A 25,041-nucleotide genomic window follows, 5' to 3' on the forward strand; every position below is an offset into this window, starting at 1 on the left:
GATTAACCTCTTCAATGAAATGATAATAACAGGAACCTTGTCAGATCGGCTAAATGAGGCGAAAGTAATAGTATTATTAAAACCCGGTAGGGATGAGAGGGAAGTGGGGTCCTATAGGCCAATATCTTTGTTGAACTGCGATATAAAAATCTATGCGAAGATATTGGCCAATAGGTTAGCTAAGGTGCTTCCGGACTTGGTAGCCTCCCCTCAGGTAGGTTTTGTAAAAGGTAGGTCAGTGGCAAGTAATATAAGAGCACTACTAGCCTCCCTGGAGACAGTGGAGACCTGGAAAAGGCCTTCTGTGCTGGTCAGCTTTGACGCAGAGAAGGCCTTTGACCGAGTGGTATGGAACTTTATGTTTGAGGTCTTGAAGAAAATGGGGATAGAGGGGGCATTTAGAATGGCGGTGGGGGCATTGTACTCAAACCCACAGGCCTACATGTGGATAAATGGGGAGAGGTCGGACTTGTTCCCAATTCGGAGAGGTACCAGACAGGGGTGTCCTCTGTCACCTCTGCTTTTTGTTTTGGTTCTAGATCCCCTGATTAGAGAAATTAGTGCCCATCCTGAGGTGACAGGGGTGAAGTGGGGTCCGTTAAGAGTTTAAGGTCTCTGCTTTCGCAGATGACATCTTGGTGCACCTAACCCAGCCCCAACGTTCATTAGAAGCTCTGTTAGAGCTCTTCCAGGAGTATGGAGATTTCTCAGGATTTAAGATCAATCACTCGAAATCTTTGGCATTGGCGACTAATGACAGTGTGAGAGGGATATGGAGAGACACATTCCCTTTGAAATGGGCAGTGGAGTCTCTTCGATATCTAGGAGTGCGGATAACCATGCATACTACGGCCTTATATCAGACCAACATAACCAGGCTAGTAGACGCTATGAAGGAGCAATTAGGGAGATGGAAAGCTTTACCACTTACTTTACATGGGAGGATACACCTGTTTAGAATGGTTGAGTTCCCAAGGTGGCTCTATACTTTTCAGGTGCTAACATTGAAGCTAAAGAATAAGGACATAAATCGGATTTATAAGTATGTAAGGAAGTTCGTATGGAGGGATTCCAAACCCAAGCTCCCCTTGAAAACACTAATGGGCTCGTGGAAGGAAGGGGGGATGGGTCTTCCGGACCTCCGTCGCTACAACCAAGCTTGCCTGCTGAGACACTTGGGAGATTGGTTGTTAGACAGGCAAGACTTTACACCTAGGAGGTTGGAACAGGAATACTTTAAGCCCTATCATTTATATTACTTGCTGCAATGCCCAGGGACTGCTCTACCTAGTCAGGTGGGCAATAATTGCGTGCTGCTAAGACCCATTAGAGAGATTTGGAAGGAATTAAATAAGAGCTGGGGGCTAGGGGTGGAGATGTCAGATCTTTTACCATTACAGGGTAATCCCCAATTTAAACCGGGTTCAGAAAATAAAGTGTTTCTCAGATGGGCAGAATTAGGTATTACAAGGCTGGAGCATGTCCTTGATTCTCGGGGACAGTTATTGGGTTTGGGAGCCTTGGGAGTAGGTATAGATTACAGCCATACATTTGCATATGGTCAGCTAGCGCACTACGTTCGCTCTTTAGACTCAGCACAGTTGGAAGACATGGACGCAGGGTTAGAGAATTCTATGGGTCTGTGCCTGGGGAGAGGTTATCGGTCTCAGGGTTGCAGAGAGCTTTGTGGGAGCTGGGAGGAGGGAAGGAGACGGGTAAAATACAGCAGAGGTGGGCGCGAGATTTGAAACAGCCTAATTTGCAAATTAACTTCCGGAAGCTGGTGTCACGAATACCCTCCATGTCAGGAAATGCGAATCTGAGAGAATGTCAATATAGAATTTTACACAGAGCATACATGGCCAAATCTCAGGTGTTCCATATGGGAGGGGTCCCGGATCCATTGTGCTCTAGGTGCCGGCAGGGGGAGGGCACGCTGTTTCATTATCTATGGGACTGTTATAAAATACAGAATTTTGGGAGACAAATAGCTCAATACCTGGAAAAGGTGTTGCAGCAAAAAATTCTGTTTTCCCCCTCGGGGGTCTTGCTAGATCAATATGAAACATTAGCAGTTCCGCAAAAGGGGGCTCGGCAGTTCATCCGCAAGGCCAGCATACTGGGAAAGAAGCTCATTCTGAATGGTTGGATGACAGAGGAGCCGCCAGATTATTGGCATTGGAGGAATCGACTATATGATCTGCTTCTGCAGGAAAGAAGGGTGGTGGGATCCTCCCCAAAGAGAAGAAAGGTGTTCCTGGGAATTTGGGAAATGTACATACAATCGTTGTCATCCAGAGCCCGCAGTTTCTTACTGAATAGACTGTAAAAATGTGTTTGGTTTTTTGTTTTTTTTTTGTGTAACCGATAATCATTATTTTAATAGGAAGGGGAAAGGGGGGGAAAATAAGAAGAAGAAAAGGGGGGGGACATTTTCTTTTGGGAATTACATGCGGAGTAAGAGGGAGGGGGGGAGGGGAAAGGGAACATTTATAATGGGTAATAAGGTTTGAACTTGGAAGCTATGTTAAAAGGGGAGCTAAGTTACCGGAGAGGAATCATTAAAAACTTCTTATTGAAGAACAAAGGAAGGGAAAAGATGTAAGGTATATGTTTGTTTACAACTGTATGATGGTAAAGGAGAACATGTGAAGATTGGGGCAGAGCTTCTTACACAAGTAGATATCTGGACAAATGGCAATCCCAATAAAACAAGTGTTGTGATGACTGAGGGGTGGGGAGGGGAGAAAATATGAAAAGATGGTTGACAGACAGTATTCTCTAGCTATAGTTTTAAAGATGTACATAATTCGTTGAATATGTAATGAAAATTTTGTACAAATGGTGTATTATGTTTTGTCACCAATAAAAATGTTGAACTATAAAATTCAATAAAACATATTGGGGAAAAAAAAAAAAAAAAAGAGAGAACTGTTGCTATACATGGCCCTGAGCCCAGCTCATTGAAATGAATCCCCACCCACCAAAACCACAACACCATCTGCAACTTCAAGGAGGGCGAGCCAGACATGAAACCCTTCCAAAGAGCAGGGTACAAACCCAACTCACCCAGCTGTTAGATCCATCTGCCCTAAACTTGATAGAACGTCGCCAGTCTTTCCTTCAGCAAGAGAGGGAACTGCTCAGAGAAATGCTGCCAGTTCTCTTCGCCAACTTGATCCTTAAATCCATGGAGAATCTGGGGAGAGGGAAGCGGATGGTGAAAAACTGCCAGCTCCGAGCGGGTCCCCTTTTTTCTCATCACAAAGTGCCCAGGGGTAGGAGAACCTACCTTGTAAAACATGTCCCTCAGGTCATCCTTGGGGCTCAGCCAGGAAGCCACCGCATCACAGAAGAATATAAAGTCCTGACAGGGACAAAAGGACCAGTTTGGAACCATAAAGCCACACAATCTGTCTTATTAAGATGAAGTATCATTCTGTTTCCAGTGTGGATTATGTTCAACATCCCACCTTTGGATAAAAAGTTCACAAGCACTGGTCTCAGCAGGCTGTCCTCCTGTTCTCAAAGAGAGATCTGGACCATGTTTTTCCCACATCACCACAATGCAGAACAGATATGCAAAAGACCTCCCCCCCACCCCAACCTTGCCTCTGTGCCTATCTGCTTTTCTCATGGATAGTGTCGAGCCCTATGAATGGTTTTACCTGTGTACAGGCTGGACAACTACAGCTTTTCTGCACTTAGAAGGTATTTAAAAACAGCTGTAGTATCAAAAGGCAGCAAGATGCTGAATGTAGTGCTAAATTCATGTGTTGTATCTTTTAACTTTTGTAATTCATGGAAGCCACATTGTGTCTGCATTTGTGGGAAAATGTGGGGTAGAAATGAACTGTAAATAAATAAATAATATGTTACAGGTGCAAACCCCTCCCCCCACCTTCCTGGCTTCCAGCCAAATCCAACCCTTCCTAGAACAAGTGGCAGAACAGCTGAAGGTCCTACACAGCACCAGCCATGACCAAACCATTACCTGCACAACGCCACCAGGATTGACCCCAATCATCACACAGATGCCCCGGAAAGCTGAGTCCTTCTCTTCATTATCTCGGATGTTCCTCAGCGATGTACACCTGAAACAGAACAAGAAATGCATACAGATGAGGGCAGAGGAGGGAGAGAGAAACAGTGTGTGTCTCTCTATCTCTGCTAGGACCAGTCTCAAGTTTGGGCTGAGTGAAGAAGTCCACTGGTACAAACCTTATTTTTATTTGAAAGGTGGTATTGGTTTAGAGGAACAAGGAAGTACAACTTGGATGGGAGGAAATTAGGTATGGGTAGTTCCAGTTGCGATAGGTGGGGGTGCACAAGGGAAAGCGGTAGTGGTTAGGGAGAAAACCTCATTTGAGATCTTGTACACTAAAATGTTCTGTGCTCCAAGACCAAAGGGCAGAGCAGGGCAAGCGAGAGAGAGAGATTTGGTTGAAGAACTGGAGGAAAGCGAGTGGGTGGAGGTATATTAGGTGGTATCAAGTCTGTCCATTTCTTTTAATGGAGTGGAAAATAGATACAAGCTTCTCTTCTGGTCGTACCAGAGGCCGTTCAGACTCAGGAGCAACAAATGCTGAAAGGGGTGCGGAGAAAGAGGGGTACCTATCTTCAAATGTGGTGGCAACGCAAATACATCGAGCTTTTCTGGGAATTAGTGCAGAAGAGAATTGCAATACTGATGAGAGATGTCAGGCTGGGGTTTCAAGGTGATGGAGCTGGAAGCAACCACTCCCATGAAGCCTTACTGACATGCCTAGAAGCAGTTATGATCAGATCCGAATGTCAAGTACTTGTGACAGTCTTGAGTGAACAGCCATGCAGAACGAGGAGATGTGAGGGGTTGGTTTGGGGTTGGTTTTTTTTTTTGCATTTCCTGGAAAAATTTAATCCATTTGTTCAATTGCAGGCTGCTTGTTCTCATGACTGGGTCGGCATCCACGGCGGCCCAGGAACAGAAATCTTCCATAGCAACAAAAAAGTTTGCCAGAGCCTTCCAGCATGCGGGGTGCGTGCACCGCACAGCCATCTTCCCGCCCATCGCACGAAAGCCCCGCTCAGTTCTTTCTTTTTCCGCGGTACAGAGTGGCTGCTTGTCAGTCTCTCTCAGCCCAGTGAAAGAGCCTTCAGTTTTCGCCGTCTATTTCGGCATATTTTTCTCTCCCTCTTAGTTTATTTCTTACCCTGTCTACACAGTTAAAAAAAACCCAAAAAACTCATTTATTAGTTTGGCCCCTTTGAGTTTCCTTTCGTTTTCGTCGTATACGTTTTCTCATTTTTGTGCCTTTTTTTATTGGCACAATCGAGAATTTTTCTGTCCATGTCATGGAGGACTCCCAGCGGCTTCAAGAACGATCTCAGGTACCGACCCCCCCCCCCCCCCCCCACGTGTGGTGTCTTCAGTGCCTTGGGCCCGACCATCGCCCAGACGCATGTAAGTTGTGTCTTAGCTTGAAAAAGCGGACACAGGCGTCGAGACTAGCTCTTCGGAGCTTCGTCCGGTTCCTTGGCGTCGACAGCAGTACCGAGGTCGTCGTCGTCGATGTCAGCACCACGGATGGCATCGACTTCAGGAGCGCAGATAATGGCTGTCCGGAGACCATCACACTCTGGGAGCAGTGAGCCGTCGAGTGGGTCTCCACCTGTCTCGAAGACTCCTGCTGGGCAGGCCCACCGGGACCGACCACTCTCGGACCCGACCTTGAGGAGGCGTGTGGATTCCACGTCCTTCTCGTCGGTACCGAGGAGTACCGATGACGTGCATTGAGCGAAGGCTAAGAAGCACCGTCATCGGTCTCCTTCTAAGCACGGTACCGGGAGCTCCGGGGTGTCGACGGATTCTGCACCCGTTAAGCATCGACACCGGGAGGAACGCTCACCCTCTCTCCAAGAGGTGTCGGTGTGTCGGTCTCCGGGCAGCCCGGTACCGCCTCCTCAACCTCTACAGATTCTGCCGCAGATTCCTGCACCGATCCCGCAGCCTTCCTCCACAGCGACTCTGGACGAGCGCATCCGAGCCATTCTTCCAGGTCTTCTGGAAGGGTTGCTGCGTCAGTCTGCTCCGGTACCGGGGGTGCTTGCGCCCTCCGTACCATCGATGGAAGCAGCAGCAGCTGGCTCTCCGACACCAGTGCCACCTGCGGCATCGGCTGCCACCCAGGTCGACTCCCCGTTGACATTGCTGGAGAAAGCTTCATTGCCGTCGGCATGGGAGTCGACTTCTCAACATTGCCACTGAGGACATGGTTCCTCGGTGTCGAGACGAGCCCGGTTTTGGACTGCAGTTAAGGAACTCTTGTCTGATAACGATGAGGATGCTTCATGGGATTTCTCTTCTAAGGAGTCTTGTGGTCTTCCCTCTGATCCTACTCCTTCAGAGAGAAAGTTTCTCCCCCGGAGTGTCTTTCTCTTCATTTGGCCTGGAAATGTCTGTGGCTATTCCCTTCCCTGTGGTATCTGAGGATGAGCCCAGGACTGAGATGCTCGAGGTCCTTGACTATCATTCGCCACCTAAGGCGTCATCCACGGTTCCTTTGCATAATGTGCTCAAGGAGACTCTTATGCGGAACTGGATGAAACCCCTAAGTAATCCCACCATTCCCAAGAAAGCTGAGTCCCAATATCGGATTCACGGAGAACCTGAGTTGAAGTCACAGTTACCTCACGACTCTATGGTCTCAAGAGAGCCAGGAGTTCTAGAGACTTTGCCTCGGCGTCCCCGGGGGAGAGAATCTAGAACCCTGGACTCTTTTGGGACAAAGGCCTATCAGTCCTCTATGCTCGAGGCCAAAATTCAATCTTACCAGCTCTACACGAGCATTCACTTGCGGAACACGGTGAAGCAACTGGCGGACTTGGTTGATAAGCTCCCTCCGGAGCAGGCCAAGCCTTTTCAGGAGGTGGTCAGGCAGCAGAAGGCGTGTCGTAAATTCCTGTCCAGGGGTGCTTACGATTCCTTTTGATGTTGCATCCAGAGCCGCTGCCCAAGGTATAGTGATGCGCAGACTCATGGCTGCGTGCCTCTGACCTGGACAATCGAGTCCAGCAGCGGATTGCGAATGCTCCTTGCCAGGGGGATAATATTTTTGGTGAGAAAGTCGAACAAGTGGTCGATCAGATCACTCAGCAGGAAACCGCTAGGGACAATCTCTCCCGCCAGACGCCTTCTGCTACTACCTCATCAGGTAGACGCTTTTTCCAGGGAAGGAAGAATGCTCCATATGCTTATAACAAACATAGGTACAATCCTCCTTCTCGACAGCCTTCTCAGGCTCATCCCCAGCGCGCTCGTTCTCATCAACAGCGTGCACAAAGGCAGGCCCCCGCAGCTCCCCAGAAAAAGCAAGGGACGGGCTTTTGACTGGCTCCAGCTGAGCATAGCTGCTATAAAGGTGTTCTTGCCGGACGACTTGCCGGTCGGGGGGAGGTTGAAAGGTTTTCACCAAAGGTGGCCTCTTGTAACCTCTGATCGGTGGGTTCTTCAAATAGTCCAGTTAAGATACTCCCTCAATTTGATCTCCAGACCTCCAAATTGCCCACCGGGAGCTCAGTCCTTCAGCTTCCAGCACAGGCAGGTACTTGCAGAGGAACTCTCCGCCCTTCTCAGCGCCAATGCGGTCGAGCCCGTTCCACCAGGGCAAAAAGGGCAGGGATTCTATTCCAGGTACTTTCTTGTGCAAAAGAAAACAGGGGAGATGCGTCCCATCCTAGACCTAAGGGCCCTGAACAAATTTCTACTCCCACAAAAGTTCAGGATGGTTTCCCTGGGCACCCTGCTTCCCATGATTCAGGAAAACGATTGGCTATGCTCTCTGGACAAAGGATGCTTATACACACATCCCGATACTTCCAGCTCACAGGAAGTATCTTCGATTCTATCTGGGAGCGCAGCACTTCCAGTATTGTGTGCTGCCCTTTGGTCTGGCGCCTGTGCCCAGGGTTTTTACAAAATGTCTGTCTGGCAGTAGTTGCAGCGTCGCTACGCAGACTGGGAGTGTATGTGTTCCCTTATCGCGACGATTGGCTGGTAAAGAACACCTCAGAGGCAGGAGCTCTACAGTCCATGCAGATGACTATTCAAATGCTGGAGCTACTCGGGTTTGTTATAAATTACCCCAAGTCCCATCTTTTCCCTGTTCAGAAACTGGAATTTATAGGAGCTCTATTTGACTCACAGACGGCTCGGGCCTATCTTCAAGAAGCGAGAGCAGACAATCTTCTGTCTCTAGTTTCCATGGCCAGAATGTCTCAGCAGATCACAGCTCGGTAGATGTTGAGACTTCTAGGCCATATGGCCTCCACAGTTCATGCGACACCCATGGCTCGTCTTCACATGAGATCAGCTCAATGGACCCTAGCTTCTCAGTGGTATCAAGCTGCAGGGGATGCAATCTAGCTGTCCACCGATTTTCACAATTCCCTTCAGTGGTGGACAAATCTGTCCAATTTGACCTTGGGACATCCTTTTCAAATTCCTCAGCCACAAAAAGTGCTGACAACGGATGCATCCCTCCTGGGGTGGGGACCTCATGTAGATCGGCTTCACACTCAAGGAGTTTGGTCCCTCCAGGAAAAAGGTCTTCAGATTAATCTCCTGGAGTTGCGAGCGGTCTGGAACACTCTAAAGGCTTTCAGAGATCGGCTGTCCTATCAAATTATCCAAATTCAGACAATCAGGTTGCGATGTATTACATCAACAAGCAGGGGGGCACCAGATCTTGCCCCGTGTCGGGAAACTGTCCAGATGTGGCTTTGGGCTCGCCGTTACGGCATGTTCCTCCAAGTCACATATCTGGCAGGCGTAAACAACAGTCTGGCCGACAGATTGAGCAGAATAATGCAACCTTACGAGTGGTAGCTCAATTCGGGCGTTGTACGCAAGATCTTCTGAGAGTGGGGCACCCACTCCGTGGATCTTTTTGCCACTCAGGTCAATCACAAAGTCCCTAAGTTTTGTTCCAGACTTCAGGCCCACGACAGACTAGCGTTGGATGCCTTTCTCCTACATTGGGGGAAGGGCCTTTTGTACACATATCCTCCCATACCTCTGGTGGGAAAGACTTTGCTGAAACTCAAGCAAGACCACGGAACCATGATTCTGATTGCTCCCTTCTGGCCACGTCAGATTTGGTTCCCTCTTCTTCTGGAGTTGTCCTCCGAAGAACCGTGGCGATTGGACTGTTTTCAAACCCTCATAACTCAGAACGAGGGGGGTGCTTCTGCATCCCAACCTTCGGTCTCTGGCTCTCTCAGCCTGGATGTTGAGAGCGTAGAATTCAATTCCTTGGGTCTCTCTGAGGGTGTCTCCCGGGTTTTGCTTGCTTCCAGGAAAGATTCCACGAAGAGGTGCTATTTTTTCAAATGGAGGTTTGCCATCTGGTGTGGTAGCAAGGCCCTAGATCCTCGCTCTTGTCCTACACAGACCCTGCTTGAATACCTTCTACACTTTTCAGAGTCTAATCTTAAGACCAACTCCGTAAGAGTTCATCTTAGTGCGAATAGTGCTTATCAACCGGTAGAAGGTTAAGCCTATCTCTGGACAGCCTTTAGTTGTTCGCTTCATGAGAGATTTGCTTTTGTCAAAGCCCCCTGTCAAACTTCCACCAGTGTCATGGGATCTCAACGTCGTTCTCATCCAGCTGATGAAGACTCCTTTTGAGCCACTGAATTCCTGCCATCTGAAGTACTTGACCTGGAAGGTCATTTTCTTGGTGGCTGTTACTTCAGCTTGTACAGTCAGTGAGCTTCAAGCCTTGGTAGTGCATGATCCTTATCTAAAGTTTCATCACAACAGAGTAGTCCTCAGCATTCACCCTAAATTCTTGCCGAAGGTAGTGTCGGAGTTCCATCTGAACCAGTCACTTGTCTTGACATTTTTTCCCCATCCTCATACCCGCCCTGCTGAACGTCAGTTGCATGCCTTGGACTGAAAGAGAGCATTGGCCTTTTACGTGGAGCGGACAAACCCCTTCAGACAGTCCACCCAAATGTTTGTTTCTTTTGATCCCAACAGAAGGGGAATCGCAGTCAGGAAACGCACGATTTCCAATTGGCTAGCAGACTGCATTTCCTTCACTTATGCCCAAGCTGGGCTGACTCTTGAGGGTCACGTCACGGCTCATAGTGTTAGAGCCATGGCAGCATTGGTGGCCCACTTGAAGTCAGCCACTATAGAAGAGATTTGCAAAGCTACGACGTGGTCATCAATCCACACATTCACATCTCACTACTGCCTTCAGCAGGATACCTGATGCGACAGTCGGTTTGGGCAGCCAGTGCTGCAGAATCTGTTTGGGGTTTAGAATCCAACTCCAACCCCCGAGGCCCATTTTTATTCTGTTCCAGGCTGCACTCTCAGTTAGATGTTTTAGTTTGTAGGTCAATCCTTATGTCCTCGCCGTTGCGAGGCCCAATAGACCTTTCTTTGTTGTTTTGAGTGAGCCTGGGTGGTAGGGATACCCCAATTGTGAGAACAAGCAGCCTGCTTGTCCTTGGAGAAAGCGAAGTTACATACCTGTAAGCAGGTATTCTCCGAGGACAGCAGGCTGATTGTTCTTACAAACCCGCCCACCTCCCTCTTGGAGTTGTCCTTCTCCTTTTATTGCTTTCTTATCTAACTGAGCAGGGCTCTCGCAAGACGGGCAGGAAGATGGCCGCGCTCTGCGCGCAGGAAGGCTCTGGCAAACTTTTTTGTTGCTATGGAAGATTTCCGTTCCTGGGCCCCTGTGGACGCCGACCCAGTCGTGAGAACAATCAGCCTGCTGTCCTCGGAGAATACCTGCTACAGGTATGTAGCTTCGCTTTACTGATCCAAGTCCAAACCAAATACACACACTCATGTTTAACCCCCCCCCCCCAATCCCCCTCTCTCTTACAGCCTATTGGGACTTAAGAAGTGGAAGATCCCAAAGAAAATGTTTAAAAGTTTATTCTCCAGTGTTAAAAAAACAGGAAGTCTCTTTTGAGAAAGGGTTCAAAGAAGAGAACCCAAAATGATAAAGGGGATGGAACTCCTCTCGTATGAGGAAAGGCTAAAGAGGTTAGGGCTCTTCAGCTTGGAAGAGAGACAGCCGGGGGGGGGGGGGGGGGGGGGGGATGTGATTGAGGTAAAATCCTGAGTGGTGTAGAACAAGTAGAAATAAATTTAATTTTTTTGACTCATTCCAAAAGCACAAAGACTAGAGAACACTCAAGGAAGTTACATGGAAATACTTTTAAAACAAATAGGAGGAAATATTTTTTCACTCAACGAATAATTAAGCTCTGGAACTCTTTGCCAGAAATGTGGTAACAGCGGTTAGGATATCTGGTTTTAAAAAAGGTTTGGACAAATACCTTGAGGAAAAGTCCATAGTCAGCTGCTGAGACGGACATAGGAAGCAACTGCTTGCCCTGGGATTTGTAGTATGGAGTGTTGCCACGATTTGGGTTTCTGCCACTGTTTGGAAAACAGGATACTGGGCTAGATGGACCATTAGTCTGACCCAGTATGGCTACTCAGGTTCTTATGAGAGAGTGGATTTGTTTGAAGTGACTGTTTATACCACTGGAATTTAAGCATGTTTTATTGCTCCCTGTAACAGTTGTATTTGCTCCATGCTCCGGTGACTTGGATTCTTGTGCAGTTGCAGTGAAATGTGGTGCTTCAGCCGATGCGGGAGAGTGGAAAGTGCTGGTTGGGTTGTTGTTGGAGGGGGGCCTAGAATCACAGATCAGCTTCCCATTAGGAACAATGGAGATTTTAAACGTGGGATGGATAATACAGCTTTTTTGGACTGGGGAAACCCAAGGCGTAGTAAATTTGGAACAAGTTTTGGCTACTGATGGGAGAGTCCTCCCATCTGCGGATCTTCAAGGCCTTTTGGTCGCTTGCTGGGGTCATAAATTTGCTTATAGTCAAGTTCAACATTATTTATTTGGATTTTGCTCACACCTTTTTCAGTAGTAGCTCAAGGTGAGTTACATTCAGGTACACTGGATATTTTGTTTTGCCTCCCTGGCAGTGGGAGCGCTGTGCTATGGAACAGGGGCAAATTGAGAGACTTTTCATAATCTTTCAGTGCAGGGAGTCTCCATTTCAACCACACATAAGGCCCTTCAAAGGCTAGTGAAGGGTGAAGCACAAGTAGGCTAGCGATCTTAGTATTCCTTTGGATAGGTGGGACATTCTGGCTGCTGCTGAGGGTATTCCAAGACTGATTTTCAGTGCTTGGTTGCAAGAGCATCAATTTTGAGTCTTACATTGGTTTTATTTTACACAATATCAGATTTTCAAAGCGGGAAGGGTAAATTTGCCTACTTGTATTAAATGCAAGATAGCTGATGGTATGCTTACCCATCCGTTTTGGGACTGTATGATGAAACAGACATTTTGGTCTTCCATCCTGCGCTTTCTGGAGGTTTTATATAGCGAATGCTACATACCTGTAGAAGGTATTCTCCGAGGACAGCAGGCTGATTGTTCTCACTGATGGGTGACGTCCACGGCAGCCCCCTCCAATCGGAATTTTCACTAGCAAAGGCCTTTGCTAGCCCTCGCGCGCCGATGCGCACCGCGCATGCGCGGCCGTCTTCCCGCCCGAACCGGCTCGTGTTCGTCAGTCCCATATGTAGCAAGACAAAGACAAGGGAAGATACAACTCCAAAAGGGGAGGCGGGCGGGTTTGTGAGAACAATCAGCCTGCTGTCCTCGGAGAATACCTTCTACAGGTATGTAGCATTCGCTTTCTCCGAGGACAAGCAGGCTGCTTGTTCTCACTGATGGGGTATCCCTAGCCCCCAGGCTCACTCAAAACAACAAACATGGTCAATTGGGCCTTGCAACGGCGAGGACATAACTGAGATTGACCTAACAACTTATCCAACTAACTGAGAGTGTAGCCTGGAACAGAATAAACATGGGCCTAGGGGGGTGGAGTTGGATTCTAAACCCCAAACAGATTCTGAAGCACTGACTGCCCGAACCGACTGTCGCGTCGGGTATCCTGCTGCAGGCAGTAATGAGATGTGAATGTGTGGACAGATGACCACATCGCAGCTTTGCAGATCTCTTCAATAGCGGCTGACTTCAAGAGGGCCACTGACGCTGCCATGGCTCTAACATTATGAGCCGTGACATGACCCTCAAGAGCCAGCCCAGCCTGGGCGTAAGTGAAGGAAATGCAATCTGCTAGCCAATTGGATATGGTGCGTTTCCCCACAGCCACTCCCCTCCTGTTGGGATCAAAAGAAACAAACAATTGGGCGGACTGTCTTTTTGGGCTGTGTCCGCTCCAGATAGAAGGCCAATACTCTTTTGCAGTCCAATGTGTGCAGCTGATGTTCAGCAGGGCAGGAATGAGGACGGGGAAAGAATGTTGGCAAGACAATTGACTGGTTCAGAGGGAACTCCGACACAACCTTTGGCAAGAACTTAGGGTGAGTGCGGAGGACTACTCTGTTATGATGAAATTTGGTGTAAGGGGCCTGGGCTACCAGGGCCTGAAGCTCACTGACTCTATGAGCTGAAGTAACAGCCACCAAGCAAATGACCTTCCAGGTCAAGTACTTCAGATGGCATGAATTCAGTGGCTCAAAAGGAGGTTTCATCAGCTGGGTGAGAACGACATTGAGATCCCATGACACTGTAGGAGGCATGACAGGGGGCTTTGACAAAAGCAAACCTCTCATGAAGCGAACAACTAAAGGCTGTCCTAAGATCGGCTTACCTTCCACACGGTAATGGTATGCACTGATTGCGCTAAGGTGAACCCTTACAGAGTTGGTCTTGAGACCAGACTCAGACAAGTGCAGAAGGTATTCAAGCAGGGTCTGTGTAGGACAAGAGCGAGGATCTAAGGCCTTGCTGTCACACCAGACGGCAAACCTCCTCCATAAAAAGAAGTAACTCCTCTTAGTGGAATCTTTTCTGGAAGCAAGCAAGACACGGGAGACACCCTCCGACAGACCCAAAGAGGCAAAGTCTACGCTCTCAACATCCAGGCCGTGAGAGCCTGGAGGTTGGGATGCAGAAGCACCCCTTCGTTCTGGGTGATGAGGGTCGGAAAACACTCCAATCTCCAAGGTTCTTCGGAGGACAACTCCAGAAGAAGAGGGAACCAGATCTCACGCGGCCAAAATGGAGCAATCAGAATCATGGTGCCGCGGTCTTGCTTGAGTTTCAACAAAGTCTTCCCCACCAGAGGTATGGGAGGATTAGCATACAGCAGGCCTTCCCCCCAATCCAGGAGGAAGGCATCCGATGCCAGTCTGCCGTGGGCCTGAAGTCTGGAACAGAACTGAGGGACCTTGTAGTTGGCTCGAGATGCAAAGACATCTACCAAGGGGGTGCCCCACACCTGGAAGATCCGGCGCACTACTCTGGAGTTGAGCGACCACTCGTGAGGTTGCATATTCCTGCTCAACCTGTCGGCCAGACTGTTGTTTACGCCTGCCAAACATGCCGTAACGGCGAGCCCACAGCCACATGCTGACGGCCTCCTGACACAGGGGGCGAGATCCGGTGCCCCCCTGCTTGTTGATGTAATACATGGCAACCTGGTTGTCTGTCTGAATTTGGATAATTTGGTGGGACAGCCGATCTCTGAAAGCCTTCAGAGCGTTCCAGACCGCTCGCAACTCCAGGAGATTGATCTGTAGACCTTGGTCCTGGAGGGACCAGCTTCCCTGGGTGTGAAGCCCATCGACATGAGCTCCCCACTCCAGGAGAGATGCATCCGTGGTCAGCACTTTTTGTGGCTGAGGAATTTGGAAAGGACGTCCCAAAGTCAAATTGGACCAAATCGTCCACCACTGCAGGGATTTGAGAAAACTCGTGGACAGGTGGATCACGTCCTCTAGATCCCCAGCAGCCTGAAACCACTGGGAAGCTAGGGTCCATTGAGCAGATCGAATGTGAAGACGGGCCATGGGAGTCACATGAACTGTGGAGGCCATGTGGCCCAGCAATCTCAACATCTGCCGAGCTGTGATCTGCTGGGACGCTCGCACCCGAGAGACAACAAGTTGTTGGCTCTCGTCTCTGGGAGATAGGCACGAGCCGTCCGAGAATCCAGCAGAGCTCCTATGAATTCGAGTCTTTGTACTGGGAGAAGGTGGGACTTTGGATAATTTATCACAATTTATCACAAACCCCAGTAGCTCCAGGAGGCGAAGTCATCTGCATGGACTGTAGAGCTCCTGCCTCGGATGTGTTCTTCACCAGCCAATCGTCGAGATAGGGTAACACGTGCACTCCCAGCCTGAACACTCTGGGCGCAGAGGCGAGCCCAAAGGGTAGCACACAGTACTGGAAGTGACGTGTGCCCAGCTGAAATCGCAGATACTGCCTGTGAGCTGGCAGTATCGGGATGTGCGTGTAGGCGTCCTTCAAGTCCAGAGAGCATAGCCAATCGTTTTCCTGAATCATGGGAAGAAGGGTGCCCAGGGAAAGCATCCTGAACTTTTCCTTAACCAGATATTTGTTCATGGCCCTTAGGTCTAGGATGGGACGCATCCCCCCTGTTTTATTTTCCACAAGGAAGTACCTGGAATAGAATCCCAGGCCTTCTTGCCCGGATGGCACGGGCTCGACCGCATGGGTGCTGAGAAGGGCGGAGAGTTCCTCTGCAAGTACCTGCTTGTGCTGGAAGCTGTAAGATTGAGCTCCCGGTGGGCAATTTGGAGGTTTCGAGGCCAAATTGAGGGTGTATCCTTGCCGGACTATTTGAAGAACCCAACGGTCGGAAGTTACAAGAGGCCACCTTTGGTGAAAAACTTTCAACCTCCCCCCGACCGGCAGATCGCCCGGCACGGACACGTTGATGTCGGCTATGCTCTGCTGGAGCCAGTCAAAAGCTCGTCCCCTGCTTTTGCTGGGGAGCCGTGGGGCCTTGCTGAGGCGCACGCTGCTGACGAGAGCACGCGCGCTGGGGCTTAGCCTGGGCCGCAGGCTGTCGAGAGGGAGGATTGTACCTACGCTTACCAGAAGAGTAGGGAACAGCCCTCCTTCCCCCATAAAAACATCTACCTGAAGAGGTAGATGCTGAAGGCTGCCGGCGGGAGAACTTGTCGAAAGCGGTATCCCGCTGGTGGAACTGTTCTACCACCTGTTCGACTTTTTCTCCAAAAATGTTGTCCGCTCGGCAAGGAGAGTCCGCAATCCGCTGCTGGATCCTATTCTCCAGGTCGGAGGCATGCAGCCATGAGAGTCTGCGCATCACCACACTTTGAGCAGCGGCCCTGGATGCAAACATCAAAGGTATCATTAAATTGTTAAATTTAAATTGTTAAATGTTAAATTGTACAGCGCTGCATAACCCTAGTAGCGCTCTAGAAATGTTAAGTAGTAGTAGTAGTATCATATACCCCTCTGGCCAGGAATTTTCTGCACGCCTTCAGCTGCCTGACCACCTCCTGAAACGGCTTGGCTTGCTCAGGAGGGAGCTTGTCCACCAAGCCCGCCAACTGCCGCACATTGTTCCGCATATGGATGCTCGTGTAGAGCTGGTAAGACTGGATTTTGGCCACGAGCACAGAGGAATGATAGGCCTTCCTCCCAAAGGAGTCTAAGGTTCTGGAGTCTTTGCCCGGGGGCGCCGAAGCATGCTCTCTAGAACTCAGCCTTCTTTAGGGCCAGATCCACCACACCAGAGTCGCGAGGCAACTGCCTGCGCATCAGCTCTGGGTCCCCATGGATCCGATACTGGGATTCGATCTTCTTGGGAATGTGGGGATTAGTTAGAGGCTTGGTCCAGTTCGCCAGCAATGTCTTTTTTAGGACATGATGCATGGGTACTGTGGACGCTTCCTTAGGTGGAGAAGGACAGTCCAAGAGCTCAAACTTTTCAGCCCTGGGCTCATCCTCCACAACCACCGGGAAGGGGATGGCCTTAGACATCTCCCGGACAAAGGCTGCGAAAGACAGACTCTCGGGAAGAGAAAGCTGCTTTTCAGGAGAGGGAGTGGGATCAGGCCATCAGACTCCTCGTCAGAGAAATATCTGATGTCCTCCTCCTCCTCCTATGAGGCCTCACCATCGGTATCAGACACAAGTTCACGAACCTGTGTCTGAAGCCGTGCCCGACTCGATTCCGTGGAAACACGGCCATGGTAGGAGCGTCGAGAGGTGGACTCCCTCACCAGCACCGGCGAAGCTCCCTCTGCCGACGTTGTCGGGGAGTCCGCCTGGGAGGCGGCAGTAGCCGTACCGGGGACCTCACCTCGGGCAAGGGGCCCGCAGTCGCCTCACTCGACGGTACTGGTGGCGCAAGCACCCCCGGTACCGGAGAAGGGCGCAACAGCTCTCCCAGAATCTCTGGAAGAACGGCCCGGAGACTCTCGTGCAGAGCGGCTGTGGAGAAAGACTGGGAAGCCGATGCAGGTGTCGAGGTCAGAGTCTGTTCCAAGCGTGGAGGCGGTTCCGGGCTGTCCAAGGGGGAGCGCATCGACACCTCCTGAACAGAGGGTGAGCGGTCCTCCCGGTGCCGATGCCTACTGGGTGCCGACTGCCTCGGCGACCCAGAGCTCTCGGTACCAAGACGGGAAGGAGACCGGTGACGATGTTTCTTTGACTTCTTCAAGCGAAGCATGTCACCGGAGCTTCCCGGTACCGACGAGGAGGACGTAGAATCCAACCGTCGCTTCCTCGGGGCCGAGGCCGAAGAAGGTCGATCTCGGGGGGGGGGGGGGGGGGGGCTGTACCGCAGGAGCCCTCAGGGTAGGGGGAGACCCACCCGAAGGCTCACCGCCACCAGCAGGGGAGTGGACAGCCCTCACCTGCACTCCAGACGAAGCACCACCATCCGACGACATCAGCAACAGCGGAAGCCTCGGTACCACCGATGTCGACGCAGCCTTTCGATGCCTCGGTACCGACGATGCAGGAGGTCGGATCCTCGATGCAGTCGATGCCGAGGTCGATGACTTCAATGCTGTCGACGCCGATGCGCTCGGTGAGTCCTATGCTGTTGTCGTCAAAGAGCCCGAGAACAACGCGTTCCACTGGGCCACTCTCGCTACCTGAGTCCGCTTTTTCAAAAGAGCGCAAAGACTACAGGCCTGCGGGCGGTGCCCAGCCCCGAGACACTGAAGACACGACGCGTGCCTATCAGTGAGCGAGATTACCCGGGCACACTGGGTGCACTTCTTGAAGCCGCTGGAAGACTTCGATGACATGGGCGGAAAAATCACGCCGGCGAAATCAAAATTCGCGATGACGACGGAAGGCACCAAAAAGAAGGGAGAAAAAACCCATACCGAGGCCAAAAGGGCCGGTCCCGAAAGCGAAAGGAAACTTACGCGAGGCAAAAGCTGGAAGCACGGGAAAGGGGTAAAGACCGTAAAGGTCCTTTTTTTTTTTTTTTTTTAGCGAAAATCGCGAAGACGCGCGAGGTCAACTTGAGGGGCACGAAACGGCGGCAAATCATGACCGTCCCGAGCGCGGACAAAAGAAGACTGACGAACACGAGCCTGTTCGGGCGGGAAGACAGCCGCGCATGCACGGTGTGCATCGGCGCATGAGGGCTAGCAAAGGCCTTTGCTAGTGAAGATTCCAATTGGAGGGGGCTGCCGTGGACGTCACCCATCAGTGAGAACAAGCAGCCTGCTTGTCCTCGGAGAAAAGTGCAAATTTATTGGTTCAATGGATCCTTGGTGGTACAGAAATGTATCTTATAGGCCGACTTTTGCCAGAGCCTCCAGTCTACTGGATTTGGTGGAACAAGCTGCACTTAGGAGGCGACAGAGGCGAGGTGTTCTTTTAAGAGGATAGTCCATTTCTTGAAAGTGTGGGAAGCCTATTTTCATATGTTATCTTCTCAGGGACATAGTCTTTTTATTAATCATATATATGCCAGTGATATAGTTGGAACCAACAATGTACATGTGTGGCAACAGAAAAGAGGCTCCAAGCTATCATTAACTTTTTTGTTTCAAATAGAATCCCCTTCCGAACTCCTCCACAATACCAAGAGAAACCCAGCCCAGAGTTGGTTTCCTGGCTTTGTCATCAATAAAAATTGTTGAAATTAAAAAAAAAAAACCCAGGATGCATTGGTACACATGACCCAACACCGCCGTGTTTCGGTTATGGAGTCTTCCTCAGGGGCCCTGTAAACCACACAAACGCACAGAGAAAATCCTAAATGCTGCAGAGTCTGCGGACTTACACGCTACTTTCTTTGTGATTTTGCCAAACACGTATTTTGCATTTTAGTATTTAGGTTTTCTCCATGTGTTAGCTGAATGATTTACAGGACCCCTGAGGAAGGCTCCATAGCTGAAACATGGCCCGTGTTGGGTCATATGTAGCAACACATCCTGTGTGTAACACTGGAGAATAAACTTCTAAACGCTCTTGGTCATCTTGTGACTGTTTTCTTTGTGATCTTCCACTTCATTTGTTCGTCTGATTTCCCTTGTGGAAATGTTGGTCTCCTGACTTACCATGGTCGAATGAACTGCTGGAGCATTGGTGCCACCTCCTGGGGGCAAACAAATCCCAAACGGCCAATGGTGATTGCTGTAAAAATAAAGGAGATTCTTGTTAATGCTCTTCTGCACTGAGGAAGGAAGTCCATCAACTGCTGGGGCTCAGTCCTCCCTTTACAAAGCCATCTTAGTGGTTCGGGGGGGGGGAGGCAGGCAGCTCACCTGTGTTCTCTAGCAGCGTTTTGGGGGTGTTGGGCCGGTTAATGATCTCCACCAGGTTGCCAAGAACCAGTGGTACATATGGATGCATTTCTGCTCCTGCATGAGAGAAAAGAGCGTTTTAAAAGATGGCCACTGATGCTTCTGAGCTTTTGAACAGACAGTGGGGAGTAAGATTGATGAACTCAGGCACTCTCTGAGAATGCAGCAGAGTGTCTTAGACCAAACTACCCCCCCCCCCCTCAGAAGATACATGAGTGGAGATCCTCCCAGAGCCCCCCACACTCACCCATCTGCATGCAGATCTCGCCGATGGCCCAGGTGGCGTTGTTGCAGACAGAAATAAACTCTGGGTTCAGGTTGGTGCCCAGGATTGGCATAAACTCCGCTAGAGGGAAAAGGAGAGAATGAGACTTGCATCTCACCTTCTGCACAGACGGTTCCCTCCTTCCTGCGACGGCACATACCCTAAGCTTAGCTCCCCCACCCCCCCGTATATCAGACCACGTCCTCCCTTCCTCTACTGTTCAAGCCGACTGTGAAACTTGAACTGCAGGGATCTAGTGTGACCCAAATGGTGGAGGAGGGAAGACAGTCTGATATGCAGCCACTTTCTCTGGATTAGGCTGGGGGGGGGCAGGGAGGGAGTAAAATATTAGGAACCTTTGATAATTTCTAAGTGTACCAGATTATTCTGCACTATTTCATCTACCTCATCTGTGTGCTGTTTAAACAGCTTTGATGAATATTATTAATTTTGCAACAAACCATATAACAAAAGATATTTGAACCTCAGTTTATGCTCTGATGGAGGTCCGGGGGGGGGGGGGGGGGGGGGAGATGGAGTGGAGAAGCACTATGGAATCTGAAAAAACAGTTATACTGGGGTGGATGCTTTGGGGTTTGAGAGAGTACTATGGGGGGTGGGAGGGGGGATACAGAACATTATGGGACAGATGTGTGTGTTTGTGGGAGGCAAACAGATGTGTGTGTAGGGGAGAACACTATAGGATGAGAACAAAGAACACTATGGGACAGATGTGTGCGCACATGGGGGGACGGGAAGCACGCATCTTGCTGGAGAATGGGTAAGTGCAGATAGAATAAAAAACAACCATAAAATATATAACACTAGCCGTTGAGCCCGTAAAAACGGGCTAGTATAGGAAAGGGGGGGGGGGGGGTTTGAAAGCCCCTTCCCGTCGCTGCTGCAAGGCCCCCCCCCCCCCAAGCTCGCCGCCACCCCTCCATCCGGCCCGGGCCCTCGCTCCGCTATTGAAACAGCGAGGGAATGCAGCACACAGCTCTGCTGAGCTAACGTCCTTCCTTCTTCTTCTCTGTCTGTGTCCCGCCCTCGTGTGATGTAACGTCGTCAAGGGCGGGAAACAGGCAGAGAAGAAGGAAGAATGGCAGCTCAGCAGAGCTGTGTGCTGCGTTGCCTCGCTGTTCGAGGGCCCAGCCGGGTGGAGGGTGGGGGGAGCGTTAGCGACGGCAGTTTCGTCCCTCGCAAATGCGCAGTAGAGACCCTCTCTGTTCCGCCCCCATCATAACATATTGACGCGGGGGCGGGGCAGAGAGGGTCTCTACTGCGCATTTGCGAGCGAGTACGACACTCGCCATTTATATGTTTGATACATCCTCCCGATACAGAATTTGGGAAACTGGATTAGACAGTAGAAACATAGCTTTCACTCACCAATGCAGGGTCTGACGTGCAGGAAGCAGGCTTTAGTCAGGTCTCCCAGCAGTGCAAAGGAACTCTGGCGAACCTCCGGCATGGTATCCTTAAAGAAGAGGGAGAGGGCAGGGTACAGACTGAGGCCCAACAGAACACTGAACACTGTCTAGGACCACCGTTCCGGCTCTTCACACTTACCTGCATGCACTGGAAAAGCAGTGTCATGATGGTACTGCGTGCCACCAGCTGCTCCACATGGCTGCCCAGGCCCTCTGCCAGCCCACTCAGCAGATCCAGAGCCACAATCATAAAGTCCTTGTCTGGGGCCTCACACTGCTCCGGATGCTGGGTGTACATCTGCAAGAAGAGACACTGTGTACAGCCAAGGCAGAGGTGGAGGACTTTCTATGTCTTCAGCTGATGAGCATAGAAAATCTGAAGTACATGCGAGTGCACTCAGGTTCAGCAGCAGCCCCCCTCTCCCAGAATACCCGATACATGCTATGTAACACCCCCTCCCTTGGCGAAGCCAGAAAACGTACCATGGCTTGTGCTAACGTCTTCTGCACGAGGGTGACACAGCGCTGGTATACAGGCTCACAGTATGGCAGGAACCCACTCTGCAGGGCCGTGGCAACCGAGGACAGGCACTGAGGAGAAAATAAAATGATAATCCCTGAATCCCAATCACCCTTTCGCTCCCTAGCAGTTCATACAGCACTCGCGAGCTCTCTGGATCAGACAGTATGAATACCATGCATCACTGTAAGCATCACATTTCAGGTTCTTCGTCACTTCCAGAAAGGCCCGGTTACTCCCCTCCCCCCCTTGATGTTTCTGAAGATAGGGTTGACTTACTTCTAGCAGTGGGAAGAGATCTTTGTCCTCATCTTTCAGCTCGTTCCATTTCTGGATGAGGGGAGGCATTAGCTTCTGGATGTATTCCTGCAGGCGACAAGAGAACACAGTGGAGCGTGAGAAGTGATGCAGGACGCCACTGTTCAAAAGCCAAGCACTGGACAGGCCCAGCTGCTTCTCCCCACTGTCAGCCTCGACAGCTATCTTGCTATCGGGCTACTTTCAGAAGCGCCTTCCCCCTTTCCAGCATGCCACTCACAGGCTGGTTTAGGTGGTGTCCCACGGAGTCTGCCAGGGTGCCGATGGCATCGTAGAGAATCAGAAGGTTCTTGTGCTGATACTTCCCGAAGGCAAAGACCAAGGTGTCCAGGATGAAACCAAGGTAAGGAACCAGCTCTGTGCAGGCCTCTTCCTCTAGAGTTGCAAAGGCACTGCAGATGAAGCAGACATACCACACGTAAAGCTACCAGTGACATCATAAACTAAGGCTGTGAGCCTATCACCGGCCTCTCCAGGAAGTCATCAGATGACTGTCAATCAGCAGAATTCACCCCGTTGAATTTATGGGACTGGTCCAATTCCTTAATGCAAAAGCCTGTAGAGACTATGAAACAAAACCAGGACTGGTACAACTTAACTGTGCTGACCTGGAGTCAGCAGGAGACAATGGTACAAGACAATATAACCCTCACCCACTTCAGGCAAATGAACACAGACCAACATTCTTCAAGCTCTGCATCACTACTAGAAGGGTTAAACAGTAAGATATCAGATCCCCCCCACCCCCCCGGGCCCTCTTGCACTGCATCCTACCTGCAGGCTGCTTCCTGTACCCGCTTGCTGCTGTCCAGGACACGCTTCAGCAGCTCTGTCATCAGTGGCTTCAGGTACATATCCGGGGGCTGACTCACTACCCAGTGCGCATAGCGACTGAGGGTCCAGCAGGCGATGGAACGCACCAGTGCCTTTTTGTCCGACAGACACTGGATCAGATGTGGGATCAGCTCAGGGAGGTAGGGCACCATCCCCTGCATACAGCCTGTGGAAAGAGGGCAGCATGCTACGCAGTCAGAACTGTCCACTCACCAGGTCCCCCCCTCCTATCACAGGCTGTCTCCACCCACCTTCCTTTCCACTTCCCCCCTGTATCAGTCCCCCACATGCTTGAAACCGGGTATCCTCCACCCAGATCAGGGCTTCCAAAACCCATCCTGAGGACCCCACAGCCAGTCCGTTTCAGGATATCCGCAATCAATATCTGTGAGAAATTAGAGTCTCCACTGTATGCAAATTTCTCTCATGCATAATCAGTGCAAATCTCTCAAAAACCCAACTGACCATGGGGTCCCCACATAAAACAGCACAATTCACCTAGAGCACAGACACCTTCCACCCTCAGGTCAAATCCCGTCTTGAATTACACTGAAGCCAAATCACAACCTGTCCATTAACCTAACATGCTTCTTCCCCCCTCCCCCCCCCTCAGTGCTTTACCTTCTGCGATAGCCCCCAGCACCAGGATGCCGGATTCCTTGATGACCCACTCGGGGTGGAAGAGAAGCTCCTTCAGCAGTGGCAGTAGGTGGGGCAGAAGATCATCACGGAACACATTGGCAAGAACATCGAGAGCGGCAGCCGAGCATTTCCCTGGGATGGGAGATATGGAAAGTGTGTCAAACCAAGGAGCAGGAGGACAGGTACAGCACATGCCAGGGGGCTCTCTATCATCCCTCCCCCCTCCCCCTCAACATACTCAGATTCCAGTCAGACAGTGTGTCATCATCGTCATCTTCATCGTCCACTTCTTCACCATCCCCAGTCCGCTCCTCATCGTGCTGCAGTGTCACCGTGCGTGACTTGTGAAAGCGAGGTTTGATGTCCTGCTCGCTGTCAGGGACTGCCTCATCCTCCTCCACATCCCCCTGTAACCGATTGAAGGGGTGATTACTGCAACACACTATGACACCTGTTCACCCTGTACTCAGTCTCCCCTTACCAGCCTCTGGCCAGGGCCGGTAGTAGACATGCTGGGCCCAGGGCCCCACAGCCAGCTGACAAACTACATTTCCTCTAGGCATATTTCCCCTGTGGCATTGGGGGACAGGAAGGGCAAGGCAACTGCCCTGCTTACACCCACCAACGCCAGCCCTGCCCCTGGAGATTCTCCATAGCCTCCCACCCACCCTTCCCTGCATCTCTTCAAGCTGCGGCTTCCACCTGCATCAGACAGTATGAATATGAGAAGCCATCATGGCAGTCAGCTTTCAAGTTCTGCATCATTTCCAGGTCCATAAGCCGCTCTTCATAGCTAAGAGAGAGATGCTGGATGCCTACTGGGAGTTTCAGTGCTCAGCCAAGGTACCAACCCTCACACAGAGAAGTCAGATCCCACCTCTTAAGAATTCAGCGAGAAAGATCTCAAGGCAGGGGGTACAGGAGACGTACCTTCAGAAGGATGATATCTATCTCGGAGTATTTCATGCCATTCACCAAGATGGGGATTAACCTATTAAAGCATGAGATAGTCGTTTCAGTTCTAGCAGAGAGAGTATGATAAAGAAGAGAAACAGAGGAAGTGGTATAGTTAAAAATACTGATAACCAGGGCAACCAACACTGCTCACTGTTTAAGGCTCAGAGCACAGCAGAGGGAGGAGACAACCGCTTCTACTGCCCTCATTGGAGAAATGGGGGAGCGGGGGGAAGGTACATTGTCCTTCTCCGCTGAAATTTTGTCTGTCATTTAGGTTAGATTTGGGGGTCCCTGAGTAGGGTTACCATTTTTTATCCTCATACAAAGAGGACACTTGTCCCGCCCCTTTCACGCCCCCTGCCCCGCCCCACATGCATATTCCCCTCCCCCGGTCACCC

The 25,041-nt window shown here is 50.5% G+C and overlaps 1 protein-coding gene and 1 non-coding gene across 2 annotated transcripts in view; both read right to left on the minus strand.

Moving 5' to 3' along the window:
* TNPO2 (transportin 2) overlaps positions 1-25,041 on the minus strand; it is a 63,354-nt gene that overhangs the window by 21,238 nt on the left and 17,075 nt on the right. Inside the window, exons 10-24 of the mRNA XM_030196941.1 lie at positions 24,617-24,677; positions 23,925-24,093; positions 23,666-23,818; positions 22,985-23,210; positions 22,431-22,602; positions 22,172-22,258; positions 21,856-21,963; positions 21,512-21,670; positions 21,332-21,419; positions 19,925-20,023; positions 19,639-19,734; positions 19,432-19,507; positions 3,995-4,094; positions 3,293-3,367; positions 3,070-3,199 (exon numbers count right to left, since the gene is read on the minus strand). Of these exons, the coding sequence (XP_030052801.1) occupies positions 3,092-3,199; positions 3,293-3,367; positions 3,995-4,094; positions 19,432-19,507; positions 19,639-19,734; positions 19,925-20,023; positions 21,332-21,419; positions 21,512-21,670; positions 21,856-21,963; positions 22,172-22,258; positions 22,431-22,602; positions 22,985-23,210; positions 23,666-23,818; positions 23,925-24,093; positions 24,617-24,677 (1,777 nt within the window). The 3' untranslated portion in view covers positions 3,070-3,091. The remainder of the gene's footprint in view (positions 1-3,069; positions 3,200-3,292; positions 3,368-3,994; positions 4,095-19,431; positions 19,508-19,638; positions 19,735-19,924; positions 20,024-21,331; positions 21,420-21,511; positions 21,671-21,855; positions 21,964-22,171; positions 22,259-22,430; positions 22,603-22,984; positions 23,211-23,665; positions 23,819-23,924; positions 24,094-24,616; positions 24,678-25,041) is intronic.
* Positions 22,046-22,114, minus strand: LOC115467453. The gene has a single exon (XR_003941743.1). It is a non-coding gene; the product is annotated as a small nucleolar RNA SNORD41 (small nucleolar RNA).

The sequence above is a fragment of the Microcaecilia unicolor genome, chromosome 3, assembly GCF_901765095.1.
Source record: "Microcaecilia unicolor chromosome 3, aMicUni1.1, whole genome shotgun sequence".
Lineage (NCBI taxonomy): Eukaryota > Metazoa > Chordata > Amphibia > Gymnophiona > Siphonopidae > Microcaecilia > Microcaecilia unicolor.